Source organism: Vombatus ursinus, unplaced genomic scaffold (genome assembly GCF_900497805.2).
Source record: "Vombatus ursinus unplaced genomic scaffold, bare-nosed wombat genome assembly UNPS02010394.1, whole genome shotgun sequence".
Lineage (NCBI taxonomy): Eukaryota > Metazoa > Chordata > Mammalia > Diprotodontia > Vombatidae > Vombatus > Vombatus ursinus.
Genome location: NW_020950172.1, coordinates 6,921,690 through 6,936,585, shown reverse-complemented (window position 1 = coordinate 6,936,585; position 14,896 = coordinate 6,921,690). Strand labels below are relative to the sequence as shown.

Below are 14,896 nucleotides of genomic sequence, written 5' to 3'. Positions count from 1 at the left end.
CCCCCTCAGCCGCAGAGGCCACCCTGCACCCCCAAACCAGCTGCCCAGCCCCTCTCAGCCACAGAGGCCACCCTGCGTCCCCCGAACCAGCTGCCCAGCCCCTCTCAATTGCAGAGGTCACCCTGCACCCCCAAACCAGGTGCCCAGCCCCTGTCAGTTGCAGATGTCACCCTGTACCCCTAAACCAGATGTTCTGTCCCCTCATTTCCATTAATACCTCTGTATCCCTAAACCAGCTGCTTTACTCCCTCAGCTGCAGATGTCACCCAGTACCCCCAAACCAGCTGTTCTGCCCCATCACCTGCAAGTGGCACCCTGAACCCCCAGACCAGCTACTCTGCTCCCCTAGCTGTAGGTGTTACATCTGCCTCCCTGTCATCTATAGATGTCACCCTGCACTCCCAAACTGGTGGCCAGTCATGTTGCCAGGGTGGTCATTTGGGACCTTTGGTCCATGCATGTACGGTCAGGCACCATAAAGCATTTCCTGGGGCCTGCTCTGTGCCAGGGGCTGGGGCAAAGGCTAGCGGCTGGAAAGGCCTCTGCCAGCGTGGTATGTGCAAGCCAGGCTGTGGCAGGGGCAGTATTTGAACCCAGACCCCTCTGTGTTAAGGCCAGGTGGCCGAGGGAAGGAAGAGTCACCTCTTCTGGAGGGAAGGAGGGGCCACGTGCATGTTAGATAAATAAATACTAGGTATGTTAACAAGTATATACCAGGTAATTCCTGGGGGTGGACGACGGGAAGGCACTAGCAGCTGGGCCTTGAAATGAGCTTGATCGAAACTAGGGATGCCCGGGCCTGAGCTGGGATGCTCTGGGTGGTGTCCTGCAGGCAGGCCTCTCCCAGATGTGATTTTGGGAAGGAGATTGAGTGCGGTTAGTCAGGATGAGGTGGTGAGGGGCTTCAAATGTCCTCTGGGGGAAGATGAGGCAAAGGGCTATCTGTGCTGGGGGCACGCAGCCTTGAGTCATGATTTTCCCCCCTCTCAGTTGGACCTTGAGTGAATGCCTTTCCTTCCCCTGGCCCCCAGTTGACATCCCCACCTGTGGACCAGGAGTGATTTTGCTCCTGTCCATTTATTTCGTAGAGATGGTGTCAGGATCAGAGGGGAACAGGGGTGGGAACGTGGACGCTAGGCCTTGTACTGACAGGAGGCAGTTGGAACATTCCTCGTTTGGCACTGATTGTAAGGGCTGTAAGAGGTCAGAGAAGGAAGACACATGTGTGAGTTGGAGCATCCTGGGAAGTTTTCCCAGAGAAAGTGGGTTTTGACTTCAGCCTTGAAAAATGGATAAACTAGGGATAAGGGAAAGAAATTGGAGGTGGGGAGGAGACAGCAGTAGCCAGAGCATGCGAGGAAAGGAGGGACGTGGTGCTGGCTGAGACGGGCTGGAGGCTGGGCCGGAGGCATGGGAGAGCCAGAACTGAGGGTCGTTCTGACAGCAGGTGTGTGGAAGAGGGCTTTCCACTTAGAAAAAAAAGCGTGGCATCAGGCCATGAATGTACGAGACGCTGCCCCCCGGCACGAGAGAGGCGAGAGGAGATACAGTTTGAATCTGGGGCGGTCGGTGCCATCCCACCGGTGGCGGGTGGCCAGCTGGGAGGTGGGGGGAAGCTCCACATGGAAAGTGGCCATGCCCAGGCCGGGCGTCCTCCTCACGGCTCTTGGAAGCCGCGGTGTGGATGCTCAGCCTCCCTCCTTAGGCCCCACCCTGAAAGGCTGGTAGAGGCAGAGGCCTTCCCCCTCCTTCCTATGGGGAACCTACCCTTGGGACTGAACTCCACCAAATGATTGCTGCCGGAGGAAATTCTCCCAGGAGGCTTGCTTTGCCAGCGTAGGAGAGGGGCCAGTTTGGATGGAGGAGGGGTGAATAACTGAGCTGGAGAACCTGGCTGCTGGTTCCTTCCGCCAGACCCATGTGGACCTTGGCTGGTGGTAGGCAGGAAGAGCTGTGCGGAACCATCCTCACTCTTGGATTAGCAGACTGACTGAGTTCGAGGTTGGTCTGCCCACAGTCTGCAACCTGGGGCTTAACCACCGAGCTGGCCAGCCCACACGCACTGGTAGATAACAGAAGAAGACAAGGCCCAACCGTCTGCCTCCCGAGAGCTCGCCATATTTCTAGGAGGGCTGCCCACTGATGTGTGAGGGCACACAGGGCCCAGCAGGAACAAGGAACAAGTGTTGTGTCCCTGGGCTCTCCCTCCACACACTCTCACCCTTCCCATGGACTCTTATTTTCTAATGTGTGTGTGGTACTTGTCTATGTCTCTCTGCTACTGGGTCCTATGCGCCTTGAGGGCAGAAGCTGGGCCTCTTCAGGGCTTTGGGTGCCTAGGGCCCAGCAGAGCAAGGGTTGGGGGGGGCACAGACTCAGCCTGGTGACTAGGCAGCAGGACCAGAGGGGCTGGGCAGGCCTGGCTCTGGGCGCCTGGGCCACAGCCCTGTGAGCAGGTGCGGCGGCTTGGGCGGTGCTTTGCATGGCCTTTCATTCTTCCTGTGTGGATAAGGATCACATCCTGTGCTGTCCTGGAGTAACTCCCAGTGTGATTGAGTCCCTTTCTAGGGAGAGAGAGATCTTCTACCAGGAACTCCTTTCTGTGAGTCTTAGCACTGTTGGGGTCTCACTGGGCTGGCCTCCACCTCCCCACCCCTCCCCCAAGGCCAAGGCATCCCTAGTGCCCATAGCTTGGCCTTGGCTTCAACCCTGCCCTTGGATGAGCTGGGCCACATTCCTAGTCCACATCTGTTGTCCCCACCCATGCTTCCGCCCTCTCTCTGGAGCAGGTTGGGGCTGTTCTGGATCTTTGAGCAGCTGCCTTTCCTCCCCCACCCATCAGGTCTGCTGTGGGCACTCTGGCTCTTGGCTCTGTGGCAGGGCTCTGGTGGAGCCCCTGGGCTCTGGGGCCTCGCAGGTTGTGGGGGGGTGGGTGGAGCAGCTGGAGAGAGAAGCCACGGCCCCCAGCTGGGATGGGCCTGCAAGGGCAGCCGAGCCTGGCACCGCCTCTGGGGGCTTGCCAGCATCGTGCCGTGGTTGTTTGTGTTTTCCTTGGCCTGCTGCTTCAGCGTGGTGAACAGAGGGGAGAGGCAGTTGGCTGGCGGAGGATGGAGGCCAGAAAGGCCCGTCACTTGGCTGAGCAAGGCTGCACAGGCCCTACTTAGCCTGGTCCTGTTCTGGGGTTAGAGAAATTAGAGCCTTCCTGGGTGTGCGCCCGCATGTGTGTGTCTGTGTGTGTGTTTTGTGTATGACTGTGTGTGTGTGACTGTGACGTGGCCTCCTCACATCCGGATCCACATGCTGGCTGAGAAGGGAAGGGACATTTCTCTACCTGGCTCTTGGAGGGAGCAGGCACCTTTCTCCTTGGGTCCCCAGCAGGACACCACCCTGGTGACTCATAGCTGTACTGGTTGGAGCAGTCCTCTCTCTGTCAGGGTGGCTGGAAGCTGCCCCACCCACCTACTGTCCACACTGAGATAAAGTGCTGGGGAGGGACAGAGACACCAGCTAGGACACCCATCCACACCCCCAGGCTGGAGTCAGTCCCTTGTCTCCTAAGGCCAGGGCCCTAGGCTGAGCATCCTGGCTGCCTGCTGCACCCTGGGGAGGGGGAGTCAGAGGCCTGACTCTGCCTCTCTTCCTCATCAGTAAAATGAAGGCATGACAAGAGATGGCCTCTTGGGGCCCTTCCTACCCTTTCCCCTCCTGATCGGGAGACACTGAGTGTGGCCGTGTTAAGAGAGGGGGAGGGGAGCAGAGGCATAGCCACAGAGGGAAATGGTTTCGGATGGAGACAGTATGTGTTGGGAGCGGGGATGACGGAGCCAGACTCTTCGACTCTTTGCAGGAGGCCAGGGGAGAGAAGTGACAGGCAGGAAGCCGGGCTGCGTCTTTCCGGTAGAGCCTGAGCCCTGGGGTCCCCTCCCTTCCGGGTGTGCCTAGGAGGTGGGATGGGGAGAGGGCACCCGGTCGAGTTCTGTGGAGGTGCCTGGGCTAAGGGGAAGGTAGGCAGCGTTGACAGGAACTCTCATAGCCCTGTGAGGGAGGTCGTGGAGGGATCAAATTGTCCTAGGCCCTGGTCAGACCACATTGATCCTTGATTGGCAGGCTCCGGGGTGGGGAGGGAGGATTAGCTGATGCTCACTTCCACATTTATTAACCACCTGTTGTATGTGGAGCGCTGCCCACTGTGCATCTTCCTGGAGGAATGGCAGAGGGTGCCTAAGCCTTGAAGCCTTCCTGGGACACAGTGGAGGCCCAGATCCTTGATTGTACTTCAGAATAACTCAGGAACATACCAGCAAGGGCACAGCAAAGTGCCAGAAGAGGCAGGGGAGGGCGTGGGGGGGCAGCGTCTGCCTGGGACTTTAAAGGATGGTTAGGAATTCATGGAGACGTGCAGAAGGGGTAGAGACTGCGCAGAGATTGGATCTGACTTGAAATGGCTCCCATCAAGGGCCAGTGAGTGAAGGGTACAGGGAAACAGATTTCGATTGTATGTAAGGAAGGGGGTCCGTGCTTCCGTGGGGCTTGGGTAGCTTCTCTTTAACTCTCAAATCCTCTGCTTCCAAAGACTGGGCTGTGGCGGAGTTGGGGGAGAACTTGGGGAGGGGAAGGGCTGTGTTGGTGGGGCTTGGGCTGGGGAGCGAACGGCCTCTCACGGGAGCTGTGGGCACCAGGGGCTTGTCGTAGAAGTCGTCCACTTTGATTTCAGCTAAGGGTTTGATAGCCTGTCTCGTGGGATCCTTGTGGACAAGATCAGGTCACGTGTGCAGAACAACAGTAGAGTCGGGTGGGCTCAGGACTGGCTCAGTGAACAGCCAAGACTCCCAGCATTGGCCTCAGTGATCAGAGTCAGCTTGGAAGAATGAGGCCTGCCGCAGACAGTCGTGGGATCTGGCCTTGGTCCTGGGTTGTTTCCCATCAGTTCCTTAGATGCAAGTCTAGACCACCCACCTGCCAGGGGCCCTGGGACACCGGGAGAGGTAGTTCACTCACACAAGCTGAATTGGGGAAGATGAAGTATAAAATCTTGGTCTGGGGTTCAAAAAAGTCTCCATTGGATGCACAGGATGAGGAGGGGGAACTAGAGAGACGTCTGCCTGCCGGTGAGCGGGGGAGGCCTCCTTGTAACCAGCATGGGAAGAAGGTTCCAGGGCATAATCCTGCCGGCCTCTGGCCTGGTTACTCCACGTCTGAAGTGCTGTGTGTAGGCCTGGGCGCCAGGAATGGCTGGAGAAGGGCTTCTGGAACAAGGGAGGGCTTGGAGAGCGGGTCGTAGGGAAATGGAAGGCAGTCGTCGTCTGGAGCTCGGAGAAGACGAGATCGGCGGTAGACCTGGAGAGACGTGGCCTGGAGTATTTGAAGGGCCCTTGTAGGGAAGAGAGGTTAGGCCTCCGAAGGCCGAGCCAGGGGCAGGAGGAGAAGTTGTGAAAGCCAGGTCTAGGTTCAGTTGAAGCCCGTGATCGGGCTTTCCTGGACTCAGTGGGCTGCCTTGAGAGGCAGGGCCAGAGTTTCCCCTCAGAAGAGATGTTTCGGTGCAGGTTGGTCGGCCTCTATGGCCTCCTCATTCCTGCCTAGTTCAGAAATGTTTGGATTCTGCAGGGGCAGAAGGCAACCGGAGCCCCCCCCCCCCCCGCACCCCAAGTTTTCATTTGGAGCCCTCAGGTGTCAGCCGTTGGGCTGTCTGGGCCTGTTGCAGGCTCTGGGAGAAGAGCCATTGGAAGGACATGTTGCTAGAGGAGATTGGGCATCCTGCTGGGGCGGGAAGAGCTGTCCTGGGAGTACAGAGCTGTTCGAAGCAGACCTCCCTTTCCCCAGCCCCACTCCCTGGCCGGCATGCCTGGGCCAAGCCCCCGCTAGCTAGCCACAGCGGTCTTACTCTGACTTCGCTTTTCACATGCTTGTCTACGAGGCTGCCCTGGCCCAGAGCAGGGTGTGGAAAACCAGGAAGCAGGTGGTCCCTGCCTTTCCCTAACCTCTGTGTCCTGTGTCCCCAAGCCTTTCTCAGAAAGGAACCAGCACAGCGTCATGGGCTCTGGGCTCCGGGCTCCATCCCCTGCCCCCGAGCATTTCCTAAGGGCTTGGCCGGAGAGTGGGCACGTGGGCTTCTGCTGTGCTTTGGAGGCAGCTGCTGCAATCAGTGCCGGCTCTGCCACCTTCCACTTCTCTAGGGGACCCTAAGCAAAGCGCTCACCGCTCTGGGTGGGCCTCAGTTCGAGTTCAAAGCCGTGAGGATTCTCTGGCCTGTGGCCGTCGGTCCCTAGTGGTCCCTAGCGCTAACACAGCCTTCGAGAGTCCAGTGCTGAAGGTGCTCAGGCCTTCCACCCTGAGCCACGCAGGGAACATCAAGTAAGCACCTAGTGGGTGCCAGGCGCTGTGCTGGGCATACAGGGACACAGAATGAAATGTGCCTCACTCAAGTGAGATTCCAGTGGAGGGAACAGTAAGGACATATATAAGTACAGCCAGAATAAATACAGATGAATGAATGAAGTCTGGAGTAGGCACTTACTGTGTGCCAAGAACCGGGCCACTGGGCATCCAGTAGAACGGGAGACGGTCCCTGCTCTCAGAGCACTCCCAGGCTGCCCGAGGAGACGACGCCTGGGGAAGGCCTCAGCTACAGTTGCAGCAGACACGCAGAGGTCCCCTGGGCCTTCGGGGGCAGCAGCAAAGCGGGTGGTCCGGCCTCGTCTTCCGTGCCATTTCCACTGTTGAAATCCCACCCGCTTCTGACGCTGAACCACCGGACGGGGCCAAGGACACGTTCTTGTCTGGGTCCTCGCTCCCCGTGGCTGCAGCTCCCCAGGATGGGGCGGAGGGCACAGGGCGACCTCTTGGGTTCGGGGTCCTGGGCTGTCTGCATCAGAGTCTGAGGGGAGGTGGTGGTTTGAGCTGCCCAGCACCTGCTGCCTCCTGTCTCTCCCTCAGGGTCCTGCCGCTTCAGCTCGGCGGGGGCCTGCCCTGTGGGTGGCAGCCGGTGGGGATGGCTGGCCCCTTCTCCGTGGGAGCTGCCTCCCTGGGTGGTGGCTGTGAGGACCGGGCCGGAAGCAGGACCAGTCTGGGGAGGGCGCTCCTGCGCCCATCCAACTGCTTGATGGGAGGGAGGTCAGGAAGGGCTTCTGATAGTGGTGCTTGCCTGATCTGTGTCTTTTTTTTTTTAACACCAGAATTTTTTATTGTATTAGGCCACTGTAGGGGGTGGGGCCTTGGGCCCTTACTGCACGGCTTGCTCATTGGTGCCACTTGCAGAGTCTTGAGGCTTCATGACATCTGGCAGTTCTGGAGGGCTGGAGAAGGACTCAGTGCGCAATGTTTCAAATACATCATCAGCTTGAAAGGCCAGCCCCACAGTGGCTGGTGCTTGAGGCCTGGCTGTCTGACTCGTGAAGCCACACTTGCCCAGGGTCTTACTGTCATCCAGCAGCTGGTCGTCCTTATAGAGCCGCTCCTCATCTGGGGGCCTCTTGAGGATGCCTTCTATGAAGGATGCGCTTCAGCCCAAACACTGTGCTCCACTCCTTCGCGTCTGTGAAGATCGTTGCCTTGTGGCGCCGGATCATTAGGAACGCATCCATCTCGGCGTCTAGCTTCCCGCCCCCGCCCCCCCCAGTCAACTGCCCGGTGCAGTCTCTCTGATCTGTATCTTGAAGGAAGAGAGGAATTCTCTGAGGAGGCATTGAGGTGGGAGGGCACTGCTGGCCTGATTCTTGCAAAGGCCTGGTGACCGGAGATGTGTGCAATGGGCTAGATCAAAGAGGAGGCTGGGGGGGTGGGGCGGGGCTTTATAAGCTAAACTGAGGAGGCCATGGAGAGCCATTCTGGTCTAAATCAGGAGAGCAGGAAAGTCAGGCTGGACTTAAAGCAAATCATCTTGGCAGCAGGGATGGGGAGAGACCTAGGGTGAGAGGCCTGCTGGGAGGTTGTGGCGGGGCCCTTGTGAGTGGAGAAGGCTGTCAAGGTAGATGTGTGGGGGAAGGAGGCTCCCTCATCTCCCATTGCTCCTGTCTGTGGCTTGTTTGCACTTGGCTGTTTGAAGCTCCCACTAGACTGAGAGCTCCTGGAGGGCAGGGCTTGGGCTCTTAGCCTAGTGCCCAGCATGTAGTAGGTGCTTAATAGATTCTTGTTTTCTAACCAGCTCAGGTAGGGTAATGCCCAGGGAGGCTGGGGAAGAGGGTTTGGGGAGAAAGGATGAGTTTGGGGCGTGTCTGGGCCACGCAGTTGGAGGGATCTGATGAGCTGATGAGCCGTCGTGCTGGAGGACTGAGGGTCAGGGGGGAGAATGGGGCTGGAGGACGAGTTCTGAGAGGCATCCAGGTTAATGAGGGAGAGGGGAGGAGCGTCCAGCTAGGACAGAGCCCCAGGAAACCCTCACGGTGAAGGGGCAGAGATGCAGGCACGATCAGACCACCTGGAGAAGAGGGGGCCAGCAGTGCCTGGGACGTCCTGGGGCTGAGCCGTGCTCTCAGAGGCCTTGAATGCCAGCTTACAGAATCACGTGACCTGGGGGTTGGAAGTGATCTAGCCAGACTGTTACCTGAAAAGAATTCTTTCTTTGGCCCTGTGAGGGGTGGTCCACTCTGTGCCTGAAGACTTCTGGGGAAGGGGACCCTGCCTCTCGGGCAGCTGGCTGGATTTGGAGTCAGGAAGACCTGAGTTCCAATCCGGTCTCAAACATTCACTAGTTGGGTGACCCTGGGCAGGTCACTTCCCCTCTGTCTGTTGCAGTTTCCTCATCTGTAAAATGGGGACGTTAATAGCGCCCACCTCATGGAGTTGTTGTAAGGTGTAGAAACCTTAGTGGATTGGCTATTTGGGCCTTGCCGGGGCCTAGCAGATCACATCTCATGCCTCTCCCATGAGTCAGCCCTTCGCATTCAAAGATGCTAGGCCACACCCCAGGCAGAACCATCAGCTAGACTTGAGAACGATGGCCTTGTCTGACTCTGGCCTCTTCTCCTGGCTCGGGACCCTCAGCCCCTCTCACCAAAGTGCCACTCCAAGAGTTTGGCCTGAATTTTGCCGTGAGCAGACCCGGATGGCTCCTGAGTACAGCAGTCACCTCGTGGTGGTGGCCTGGGGTGGAGGTGGCAGTGGGCGCTATGCTATTCTGCCTGGGCTCTCTGGCCTCAGAACCGGAGGGGCCTTGCCCAGGCCATGGTAGGAGCTCACGGGGCGGGTGGGGGAGATTTCCTCAGGGCAGTAACAGGAGGAGGGTTGTGTGGCACTAGGCCTCTCCGTTCTGAGCCAGTAGCGTGGTGTAATGCGACCTCTGGTCTTTGGTCAGTGAGCTGCCTGCATTGGATGCAGAGAGGAGGGCCTGAGGCTCCAGGTGGGTGGGGGACAGCGAGTGCATTGCCTTCCTCACCCTTAGGAAAGCTCTGCCCCCCCACCCCTCCTCCAGTGGGCACCTTGTCCAGTAATTGCCCCTGCCATGGTCAAGGTGAAGAAAGCTAGGGGGTGCGGCAGTGGATAGAGCGCTGGGCCTGGAGTCAGGAAGACCTGAGTTCCAATCTGGCCTCAGATGCTTACTAGCTGTGTGACCCTAGGCAAGTCACTGAACCCTGTTTGCCTTAATCCACTGGAGAAGAAAATAGCAAACCCCTCCGATATCCTCGGGAAGACAATCCTATGGCCAGTGCTGGCGTGCTATGGTCCCTGGGGTCATGAAGAGGCGGACCCACCTGAACGGCACTGTGGTCAGGGGGCCTTGTGTGTGTCAGGGACTGTCATCCTCTGTACCCCCCCCCTCCATGGTTCTCTGCCTTTGTGGCGGCTCGTGGTGAGGCAGGGCAGGAAGAGGGGAGCAGGAAGCTGAGGTTTTGTGAGCAGCCTCCCGGAGCCCTCAGTGCCCTTATATAGTCAGTGCTCTGGGCCCCCGTGGCTCCCGCCCACAGCCCTTGGCACCGGGGCTCTGGGCCCCTCTTCGGGCACCTCCGTGGCCCCTCAGCCCGTCAGCCGTGGCCACAGTCAGGCCTGGCTCGTGGTGAGTGGGACCTTTCCTTTGGGTGTCTGGGCTCCACCCTCCCCCGGACTGGCTGTGCCTGGTGATCAGGCCTGACATTGATTGGTCCGGGGCCCCTGGGGAACTCTTGGCACGGAAACTCTTTCCCATTTAGCGGAGCCCATCGTCCCCTCGTCTTCTGTAGCCTAGGAGTGTTGCCAAAGTCACTGAGAGGCTGAGGGGCCTGGCCAGGGTCACATAGCCAGTAGGAGTCACAGGCAGGGCTTGAACCCAGAAGGCATCCCATGCATTCTCCCATTTGAGCCCCTCCATGACTCTGGGAGGTCAGTGCTATTATTATCCTCATTTTACCAATGAGGAAACTGAGGCAGACGGGGGAAGTGACTGGCCTAGGGTCACACAGCTACTAAGTGTCTGAGGCTGGATTTGAATATAGGTTTTCCAGAGTCCAGATGCCACACTGTCTTCCAGTGCCTCATTCCCCTTTTCGTGGTGGGCTTTTGGTCCTGTTTTCGGCCTTCCACCCTCCCTGTGGGGAAAGGGGAAAGGTAGGCGAGAATGGGCTATTCCTTTTTGCCAAGAGGAGGGTGACTTCCCATCAGATGCTACTGATCCCATCAGCTGGGGCTTTCTCGAATGATGGGGTCAGCCTGGGGCTGGAGCCATGGCTTGTCCATCTGACTGGTGGTCCCATGCTCCTCCTCCATCCTTCAGGCTGGGGAGAAGGAGGGGATTTCGGCTTGCTCAACAGCATTTCCCAGAAGTGGAATCTCTCAGATCCTCTCTTGGGGCCTTTTTTTCTCTGCTCTCTTTTTGGTGGGAGTGGATGGAAAGGAGAACAAGAGTCTTGCTTGTTCTCTGCTGGCCTCCAGATTCCCCCGGTCTTCGTGGGGAAGGAGTGCTGGGGTGGTGAGCCCCCTTCGGAGGTGAGGCCTGGGCTTTGGGAGTGCTTGCCTGGCCTTAGAGACCCTCAGCCCCTTGGCCGTAGTTGTGGCTCTCTTCCATCAGGGGGAGGGGAGGGATCTTGAATCAGGCCCCCAGAAGCCCTGGGAAGGCCGTGGGGTTGGGCTGGGGGCAAGAGAGTTGGTATGGGCTATGTTTGGAGCCTGCTGGAGGGGCCCTGGAGTGAGGGACGTGAGGGGGAGGGTAGGATGCCTGCTTTCTGCCTCTCCTCCTTGTAACTTCCCTTTCCCTGGAGACCGCACTGGTTTCTGGCTGCTTTCTTAGACTTGGGGATGACTTCTGAGTGTGTTGGGGAGGGGCGCCTTGTCCTGCCTTCCCCGAGGCCTAGGAAGCTGGCTTGGCTCTGCCTACTGGCTCACTGCGGTAAGGCAGGCAGGCAGGCAGGGATTGCAGTGGGCAGGCTACCTGGGGCTCCCTCCTGCTTTGTGGGGCTGGTGCTGCCCTGTCCCACCCTTTCTGTCTGTGCTAGGACCCACTTGAGGCCCTCACTGGCTGCATGCTTCAGGTGGAAGAGCCCACCTTTTGGGCCCCACCATTCTCCCAGCTGTTGGCAGGGCACCTAGTGAATGTGCCCGTGTGGACAGCGGTGGGAGTAGAGGAGAGTGGTACAGAATTACCCCCCCCCCCGCGTCCCAACATACAGCTGGGCTGGGATAAAAGGCAGCATGATATAATTGGGGGGGGGGGGACACCAAATGACTTTTGAGGCCGTCCAGCTTAAAATAGCTGCTCCTGTAAGAAGGTGACCCAGAAGCTCTTGGGACTTACTCCATTTGAGGTTTCAGGGCTCTCCAAGAAGGAATGGTTGTGGCCGGGCCGAGCTCGGGTTCTGACTGACCCAGCCCCATGGCCGGGGAGGGCACTTACCCGTCTTCTGGCCTGTGCAGGGTTTCCTCTGTCTGGCACGTGGAGCAGCCCTGATACAAAGAAGGCAGTGTGTCTCCCCTCCAGCTTGGGGGCCCAGGTTAGACACCTTCCTTCTAGCTTGGGAGGAGGTGCTTTTGAATTTCTGACCTCGATGGGCATGGGGTGGTCTCAGTTCCCTGTCTCATTTACCTTCTTGGTAGAAGAATGAGCTTGCCTCCTCTTAGAGACAAGCTGGCCTCTTTCTCCCCGCCACCCCCATCCCAGGCAAGCACAGCTGATGTATGTGGACATCTGGGGACAGAAAAGCATTAACCAGCCCATCATTGCCCGCTGCTCCAAGAGGAGAGTGGTGCTGGGGCTCCTGCAGCCTGGCAGAGCCATCGCCAGGTTGGGTATAGCCCAGCCACTGGGGAAATTCTGACCAAGGTTTTGGGCAGGGTGTGTTGGGGGGTGGGGGGATGCCACAGCTATAACCCCTCCAAGGCTGGAGAACGAGGTTACCCCAGGAGGGGACTATGGTAGTGGAGGGCTTCTCCTGTCTGTGGCTTAGGCAGAGACCTGCTGTTTGCCCTTCTCAAGGGCAAGCCCCTGATGCCCACATGGAATGAAACAGACTTGGAACCAGGGTTTTCCTCTAGCCTCTTTCTCTTCGTGTCCTTGGGTAGCCGGAGGGTGGGTGCCTTCTGCTCTCCTGTCTCCACACAGGACTATTTTGGGTGGAAATTGTGGGTTTGGGAGCCGCCTGGGGCCCGCGGGAGGTGGAGTTGCTTGGGGTGGCAGGGGTGAGGCATGGTGCCCAGGGTGGAGCTCTGGAGGCCTCGTGTGGGCTGAGGGGAGGCGTGAGCGGACACCTTTTGGGCAGGGTGGTGTGAGGAGTCACTCTCTAGCCTGCCTGCTACCAGACTCACCTCTCCACCTGCCTCTTGGACGATTCGAACAGGATGTACCATGGCCATCTCAGCGTCACCCTGTCCCCAACTGAATTCTCTGCCTTTCCATCCAGGCCCTCCCCTCTTCCGCCCTTTCTCAGTTCTGTGGAGGGCATGATCATCCTCCCAGTCACCTGGCCCTCATCCCCTCCTGCCCGGGCTATTTTAATTGCCTGCCTTGAATCTCTCCCCACGCCACTCAGCCACCAGGGTGATTTCCCTAAAGTTCAGCCCCAGCCCTGTTATACTCTCCCTCCCTACCAGCAAACTTCTGTGGCTCCCTATGGCCTCCAGCATCAAATACAAAGTCTTCTGTTTGGTGTTCATTCAAAGCCCCTTGTGACCTGGCCCCTCCTCCCTCTGCAGTCTTCTTCCACCACCTTCCCCACGACGTACTCTTCAGTCCGATGACATCGGCCTCTTGGGTCTGGGCATTTTTCCTTGCTCCCTACCTCCATGCCAGGAACACTCTCCCTCCTCATCACTGCCACCTGACTTCTTTCAAATCTCAGCTAAAATCCTACCTTCTCCACGAAGCCTTTCCTCATCCCCACCCTTCTTTGGAGACTCACTAGCTGTGTGAGCCTGGACAAGTCACCTGTTTGCCTCAGTTTCCTCCTCTGTAAAATGGGGATAACAGTCCCTCCCTTCTAGAGCTGTTGGGAGGATCATACAAGCTCATAACTGTAAAGCGCTTAGACCTGGCACATAGTAGGAACTAGAAATGTTGCCTCTTACTCTCTCTTCCCCCTGTAGAGGACTTCCTGTTGTCTGTAGGTCCTTGGGGGCAGGGCCTTTGCCTTCCTTCGTAGCCTCCGTGCTGAGCGAGCCCAGCACACGGTGGGCGATGCCCGGGTGTGTCTGGTCTCTGCAAGAGGCCAGAGCTGGGCCCATGACCTTGCCTCAGTGCCCCCTGAGTGCCGTCTGTCGCCCCCCCCCCCCAGCACACACATGCACAGTCGCCTTCAGGGCTCTCCCCATCTCATGTCTTTGAAGGGGTCTGATCTCAGAGCTCCCTAGACCAGCATCTTGTGGCAGCAGGGGGGGAATGGCACACTGAGGCTTGGGCTTGGGGAGGGTAGCCAGAGGCTGCTCTGGGTGGGTCTGTGTCTCTGATCGCTGGCCTCTTGTGCCCACAGGGAGTGGGGAAGGCCATGGGCAGATCCTCCAGCGTTTCCCGGAGAAGGATTGGGAGGATAACCCGTTTCCCCAAGGAATTGAGCTGGTGAGTTGTGGGGACGCTGCGGAGTCAGAGCTGTGACCTGAGGGGAGTGTCCGGGCCTGGCTGGGCCCAGTGTTAGGCGTTGGGAGAGCCACACTGGGGCGTGCTGGGCTCCTGCCTCCCCTTCCCCTGCCAGCTCTGGGCAGGGAGGATGGATGGCATGGCTGGGAGGGCCTGATTTCCTGGGGTCTGAGGCCTTGGGCCAGGAATGAGCCTTGAGTCTCGGGTTAGGCCCGGGATCAATGGAGGCAGGGAGCAGGTTCAGGGTCTGTGCAGGCTTGCTGGTCTCGGGGGAGGCTTGGCGGGGGACGGGCACCTCCTTAGACGGAAGCCCTTTGTTAGGACCATGCTGCAGCCCTGCTGTGCTCAGTGTCTCTGCGAGTCCTCAGAGAGGTGAGGAGGGCAGCTGTTGCGCCCCGGTTTTTAAGATGAGGAAACTGAAGTTCCGAGACACCCTGGTCACCCAGTGAGTCAGTGACAGCCAATGCACCCACGGCTGGAGGTGACATCTGACAGCAGGGACTCCCGGGCCGGGGTGGCTGATTCCTTATTCCTCCCTTCCTTCCAGTTCTGCCAGCCGAGTGGGTGGCAGTTGTGCCCTGAGCGGAACCCGCCGACCTTCTTCATTGCTGTTCTCACTGACATCAACTCAGAGCGGCATTACTGTGCCTGCCTGACCTTCTGGGAGCCTGTGGAGCCCTCCCAGGTCAGGCCGGAGGCGGGGTGGGGAGGTGGGGTGGGGGACCGGATTCCGAGAGGGTGGAGAAGAAGGACTCACCTGGGGCCGTCCTCCCCTCCCTTCCCCCAGGCCCCAGCATGCAGTGGAGAGGAAGAGGAGGAGGCTGGAGAGAGGGCTTCACCTTCAGCCCTGGTGCCCCCAACCCAGCTGTTTGCCCCAAAGACCCTGGTGCTGGTGTCCCGGCTGGACCATGCCGAGGTGTTCCGGGT

General features: G+C 58.7%; 1 protein-coding gene and 1 pseudogene across 1 annotated transcript in view; one reads left to right on the top strand and one right to left on the bottom strand.

The window, feature by feature from the left end:
• Positions 1-7,219: 7,219 nt before the first annotated feature.
• LOC114037500 lies at positions 7,220-7,580 on the bottom strand (annotated as a pseudogene).
• Positions 7,581-9,653: 2,073 nt separating this feature from the next.
• Positions 9,654-14,896, top strand: part of SBF1 (SET binding factor 1) — a 33,851-nt gene continuing 28,608 nt past the window's right edge. The window contains exons 1-5 of the mRNA XM_027854369.1: positions 9,654-9,784; positions 9,900-9,988; positions 13,866-13,951; positions 14,517-14,654; positions 14,757-14,894. Of these exons, the coding sequence (XP_027710170.1) occupies positions 9,654-9,784; positions 9,900-9,988; positions 13,866-13,951; positions 14,517-14,654; positions 14,757-14,894 (582 nt within the window). The remainder of the gene's footprint in view (positions 9,785-9,899; positions 9,989-13,865; positions 13,952-14,516; positions 14,655-14,756; positions 14,895-14,896) is intronic.